The 6710-nt window shown below is 40.4% G+C and overlaps 1 protein-coding gene across 1 annotated transcript; it reads left to right on the top strand.

Moving 5' to 3' along the window:
• The first annotated feature begins 3692 nt into the window (after nucleotides 1-3692).
• On the top strand, nucleotides 3693-5269 carry LOC109219815 (psbP domain-containing protein 7, chloroplastic). The gene is made up of 3 exons (XM_019384286.1): nucleotides 3693-4180; nucleotides 4466-4676; nucleotides 4754-5269. The coding sequence occupies exons 1-3, from the start codon at nucleotides 3856-3858 to the stop codon at nucleotides 5067-5069; spliced, it is 852 nt and encodes a 283-aa protein (XP_019239831.1). The 5' UTR covers nucleotides 3693-3855; the 3' UTR covers nucleotides 5070-5269.
• Nucleotides 5270-6710: the final 1441 nt, after the last annotated feature.

The raw sequence follows: 6710 nt of genomic DNA, 5'->3' as shown, positions 1-6710 counted from the left end.
TAATCATCATCCTCGCCTATCTCTTGCTTCTCCCCTTTGGTCGGGGCTGGCGTCGGTGATTGCTATTTAGTTTCCAACTCCGAATTCTTCGATGCCAAGAGTGCAGACACCGGGGTCACTTCATCGACCGCGAAAATTTCTTTTGCGGGCGGGTATTCTCCATAAACTGTCTTGATTCCTCCCAGTGTGGGGAATTTTAATTCTTGGTGTATTGTCGAGGGTATTGCCCTCATGTTGTGAATCCATGGCCTTCTGAATAGAGCGTTATATCTCATATCTCCTTTAGTCACATAGAAATTTGTTTCTTGGATGGTCCCGACGTTGTTCACCGGCAAGGTTATCTCCTCTTTAGTAGTTTCGCATGCCATGTTGAATCTGTTTAGAACTCGGACTGCAGGTACTATTTGGTCTTGTAGACCCAGCTGTTGCACGACCCTCGATCTAATGATATTGGCTAAGCTACCTAGATATATTAACACACACTTAACTCGAGATTTATTTATGAGTACAGATATTACCAGTGCATCATTATGTGGCTGCACGATGCCTTTGCGTCTTCGTCGTTGAAAGATATGATTTCCTCCGGTATATAATCTTGAGTTTGTTTTTCCCTTGTAATGGACACCTTTGTGCGCTTTAGCATCGGCCCCCGAAGACGTCGACTCCACCAATGATCAAGTTAATGACGTGTTTGGGCTCCTCTTGCTTAGTCTGCTTGTTGGAATCCTTATCCCTGAAGTGATTCTTTTCTCAATCACTCAGGAATTCTCGGAGGTGTCCGCTATTCAATAACCGGACTACTTGTTCCCTTAGTTGTCGGTAGTCTTCGGTTCTGTGGCCGTGAGTGCCATGATACTTACACATTTGGTTAGGGTCCCTTTGGGGGATCGAACTTCAATAGTCGAGGCCATTTGGTATCTTTGATGCGTCTGATGGCGGATATGATACAAGCAACATCGACACTGAAGTTGTATTCCGATAATCTCGGTGCCTCCCTGGCCCCGAGCGACTTGTTGAAGTTCTTGCTCATGAGGTCCCGACTATTCTGGCCTCGATCATTCCTCTTTTCATTCCTTGTAGGATTGCGTCCGGACCCATTACTCCTTCATTATCTGTTATAGGGTTGATATCGATCCCTCCTCGATCTTGGTTCATGATCGACGGATCTTTTGGATCTATCACTAGTTCTGACGGGATACACGGACCCATAAGGGGTCCCAAGCTGATCATCTTCGACTGTTTTTTTATTGGCACATGCTATGGACGTTGGCCCAAGTGGGGTATTCTACCAAGTTTTGTTTCAACTGCTGCGAAGCCAATGAGCTTCGAGGGTTAAGTCCTCGGGTAAATGCCCGAATGGCCCAATCATCTGCTACCGGGGGAAGATCCATCTGTTCCATTTGAAACCTCGACACAAATTCCCTAAGCATCTCGTTATCTCTTTGCTTTACTATAAAAGGTCCGACTTTGGCGTTTCGACTATGGCCCTGGCGTGCGCCTTTACAAAGACATCTGCAAGAATAGCAAACGAATCAATAGAACTAGGGGGTAAGTTGTGATACCATATCATAGCTCTTTTTGACAAGGTTTTTCCGAAATTTTTCAGCAGAACGGATTCGATTTCGTCATCTTCTAAGTGGTTCCCTTTGATGGCACACGTGTAGGAGGTCACATGTTCATTTGGATCAGTTGTTCCATTGTACTTTGGAATTTCGGGAATACGGAACTTCTTTAGGATTGATTTCGGAGCCGTACTCGAAGGGAAAGGTTTTTGGACAAATTTCTTGGAATCTAGGACTTTCAATATTGGGGGTGCTCCTGGGATCTAATCAACCCTGGAGTTATAGGTCTCGATTTTTTTGTCGTTGGCTTCGATCTTCTTTTCCCCCTGATTTCACCCGCTTCGTCAGTTCCTCGAGTGTCTTTATTATTTTGGGCTGGCCCTGGTTTCAACTTCACCCCGAATTCGAGGTTCGTTCATTTCTTCGGGTGTTCTCCCGGGATAGTTCAGGCTCAACTCTGCCGAGAGCGTGGCTTTGGTTCTGTAACTGGGCTATTGCCACCTGTTGAGCTTGTAACATTTTGAAAATTACCAGCAAATTGATCTTATCACCTTTACCGCCGTGCGTATCCCTGGCTACCGACCTGGCTCCCTCGCGAACGCTGTTTTCTGGGTCGGTGGGCAAGTCAGCGTCGATTGCCATATGGGAGTTAGCGTCGATCGGGTCTGCAACCGGGGATCTGTTGGGGTGAGCATGGTGAACTCTGTTGCTGGGTACTATATTGTTGCTCTCGCCATAGTAGCCAGACTCAGCATCAACGTTCAAGTGAGCAGATTGAGAGCTTGACATTCTTAAATTTTCCTGAAAATAAGATCTCAAAGAACAAGAGTAAAGCAGAGTGCGTTATGGAAATTTGTGTCAAATTGCCACTATTATCCTCAGTCCCACGGTGGGCGCCAAACTATTTACCCTAAAAAAAGGATAACAATTGATTTTGTAAGTGATTTTAAGGATATGTGGGTTAATTCAATACAAACAATTAATAGCGTTATATTAAATAAATAAAAGACGTAATAGATTGCCAAACCAAGAGCGGAAGTGATCCTAGACTCGGTAATAACTTAATGAAATGTCTGCCTTCGGTCCCAGACTCACAATAATAGAGAGGTTGATGAGAAAAAAGTAAGAACAGAGAAAAATAACAATATATTGCCTTGATATGCGTGTTACAAAAGTGTCTAATGAATAGTTAGATTCCCCTTTATATAGTAGGGGAGTTTTACCCTAAGTAAAATTCCATAAAAGATAAAAAATCTTCCGTTTTGATAATCACTGATTTGCTGCCGATACGGGCTGTGATTCACGCCATGACATCTGGCTGGGCACGGATATCACGACCCTTTGTTAGTCGTGCTCGATTATCTGGTAATGTTCTCCGAAGTCTTGGGATTCGAATCAGACTCGGAGGACGTGCCCCCGATTTTTCCGACGACAGGTGTTTTGCCCGGACCCCAACTCGAGGGGGTTCCTTGCCCTGGTTCCGATTCCTTACGATCACGTCCCTGCGGCGTTTACTTCATCAAGAACCGAGATGTCCAACGGGCTCGGTTCACCCGTATACAGACACTAAAACAACTCTCAAAACGTACGAATTTGATTTTTATTCTTGTTGGGCTTTGAAAGTCAGTTGCTATGATTGCTCGGGAGTAGTAGTGGCAAACGGGCGGGTCGAATATGGTTGGGGTCGAAAGCCTATGAATAAACGAATAAATTATCTGACCCGACCCATATTTAATACGGATAAAAAACGAGTTAACCATCGGATAATATGGTAATATGGGTAACCATATTATCCATGACTTCTTGCATATGATCACTTTTGGGAGAATTCTTAGTCTCCCTAACTTGAGGAACTCCTAATTTGAGGCTTTACAAATATAAAAGGTAGACTTATTAGTTATCCATTGGTTACCCATTTTCTAAATGGATAATATGGTTCTTTATCCATATTTGACCCGTTTTTAAAAAGTTCATTATCCAACCCATTTTTTTAGTGGATAATATGGGTGGTGAACTGTTTTCTTTTAATCATTTTGCCACCGTTGCTCGGGAGAAATGCAAAGCGTGTCGCATGCCAACAATGAATAAGAACCACAAGATTTGGGTCACTGGATAGGCTATCTTCGATGACGCAAACCTTCATCTTCTTTCTTCCTTTCTCACTTCTTTATTTTTTGGCTACACAACTTCCTCCTGCCCCATAAACAATGAAACAGAAACTTACAGGACAATAACTACTCCTACTACTGCCTCAGTAATTCCACAATGAACTAAGAAGCTAAAGAATCAAATAATGGCAATGCATCCTTATCTTCATCCGCAAACAACTACGTGCCTTAACCGAGTATATATGACACAGCCATCCGATAATCAGAAAGACAGAATCCAGGAGGTAACAATACGCCTGTCTAACCAATTTGCACCACTGGAATCAGTTTTCAGGCGGCGGCTACTTGTGGGGATTGGCACAGCATCTCTGGTTGCATTGGGCGCCGATTTTGCTGGAGTCACCAGTTCCCTACTAGGCCTGTCGCCGGATAGTGCTCGGAGACTTAGGCTTGATGTAATTTATCCTATTGGAGGTTATAGCCGATGCCTTGATGCGATGGAAGGATTTGGTTAGTACGTGTTTCACTGTGCCCCACTGTATCATTTTCTACGTATATGATATTTTATCGAGTACAAAGTTTTAAAAAGAATTACTGTACTAAGAACTTTTGACACACAGATTATAAATATGGAATACACTGAAAGTAACTATAATAACTTGTGGATTATAATGCCGAAGATAATGCTAATAAAATTATGTCATTGGGAAACAAAATGACTACTCCAATTTGTTATGTTCCTTTTCTTTTAATCTTTTCAAGTGAAAGAAATTGTTTTTGTACGTTTACCAATAGAGTTTATATATCCATCAAATTGGGTGGGAGATCAGACAGTATTGTATCGAGCAGCGAGAAAATTAGAAAGATCACTGGATCCACCACCTCTGAGCAATGATGATCGGAGGAGGAAGAATGTAAATGAGCCGGTTGTCGCGTTTGGTCCACCGGGGTCAAATGGGGAGCTCAATGTTAGCGTCATTGTCTCACCAGTTTCTATTGATTTCTCGTAAGCTCCCTAATCGTAGCTTAAACTGGTAAATACCATACAATCTGGTAAATTACCTGTGAGGTTAATTTTGGCAGGATAGACACATTTGGAGGACCAAAGGAAGTAGGAGAAGCGATAGTGCGGACTATAACAGGATCAGGCAAACTCCCTAATGTAAAGGGAACATTAATTCAAGCAAATGTGAGAGAAGATTCTTCGTCGAGGAATCTGAAATACTACACATTGGAATTCCAAGTTGAGAGCCCTGCATTCAGGAGACACAATGTTGCTGTATGCTGTGTCAAGGGAGGAAAGTTATTCACTTTGAATTCCCAGGCTCCAGAGTCGATCTGGCCTAAGGTGAAAACTGATTTTTACAGAATAGCTGATTCTTTTAGCCTAACATCATGACAATATCCCAAGGGCGCAATGGAATACATTTCTTTCTTTCGTTTTTTCTTTGGCCCTTTCTTTAAATTTTTTAAGGTTTTATTGTAATTATAGTATGTGTAAGGAAGGAGAAATATGGTTTTCTGCCCCATATCATTAACTTGGACTCAGGAATGTATATATTGTTTCTTGTTAGGTTTATCTATTATGCTTTAGATGAATCTAGTTATATACCATTAATATTTGGGTCAAGCAAAGTTGGCCTCTTATTTTTAGACTCGTTAACACTTGATAACAAACAATTCAAACCAGTCCAAATTACCAAATTTAGCAAGTAAACCGTGTCTAGACACTACGTTCAACAACTTCAATCGCTCATAGTTTTGAAATTGTAGCCATTGTATAGCTGAGTCGAATTTCATGATATCAGTAAGTATCGGCAGTTGTCGCTGCTAGGAATTGAACTCCTTGATATATTGGCAATGTACATGCATATGAGGAATGTTGGTAGTCAAGAATGGTCCTGCCCAGGCAGTTCGGATTGTCTTGGCCAAGCGACACATATGTGCAGTGCTAACCAGCTACTGCAATCCCAGCACACATCTCGTCACAAAACAAAGCACGACATCGTCATCGGGTGTTAGGATTTACTATGATTTTCTTATTATATTTACATTTTACATGTTACTTGAAGGAAGGGCTCCTTCCTCGACTCTTATTTTGGCTCTTATAGATGATGTTGTTACCTTTCAAACCAAGCTCTTGGAACCTGCTTGAGCTTGTTTACCAGAATTGATTTTACTTTTCCTTAAAGGAAAATATTAATCTCTTTCATATTTGACAGATTCATTTCTTGGAAAAAAAAATTGTGGACTCCTATAAGTTGAGGATCTCTCCTTCACACAATAACACAATAGCATTATAGTCTTTAAGAGAGTCTTGTTTAACGAGAGAAGTTATTCTCTCGATAAATTTTTTTCTCTTCTATATTAATAGATTCATGTAAGTAAATCGAACAAATTATACTAAAATATTATGCCACTTTTAGTATATTTATTCTTTGTCGTCTGATTTATCATCGCCAAAATTTGTTTTGTTAGTTTTCGCATGACATCTTCTTATTCCGATCCCTCAAGTGGTGTCAGATCCAATGGTTCAATGAGGTTGAAGATATGTTCATAGTGTATTTAGTTCAGGCTGCAGCCAATTTGACGGAGTACTACATGTGGAAACATATTCTCAACTATATTTTAAACATTCTTTTTGTTGCATTTTTAAAAACTAAAAATTATTTTTAATCCATGCTTATGGAATTTAATTTTTAACCTATACTTACTTTTAACGCATAAACTCCACTTGTAACTCTACTCCACTCTTAAGCATGTTTACTTTTAACACCGGGCTCAAATATTTTTAACTCGTATTTACTTTTAGCATACATGACTCCTATTTTTAACCCATACATATTTTTAACTCGTATTTTTTTTAACCATGACAAGCAGCAATGATAATGATTATGTGAAGGATGAAGATCAAGTTTGTTCTTCCAGAAACCTCAGACCAAATGGAAGAATTATTAGGATTTGCTATGATTTTCTTACCATATGTGAATTTTACCTCTTACTTAAAGGAAATATAAACTATTTAACATAATTGATTTTA

Source organism: Nicotiana attenuata, unplaced genomic scaffold (assembly GCF_001879085.1).
Source record: "Nicotiana attenuata strain UT unplaced genomic scaffold, NIATTr2, whole genome shotgun sequence".
Lineage (NCBI taxonomy): Eukaryota > Viridiplantae > Streptophyta > Magnoliopsida > Solanales > Solanaceae > Nicotiana > Nicotiana attenuata.
This window is presented reverse-complemented; position numbering and strand designations above follow the sequence as displayed.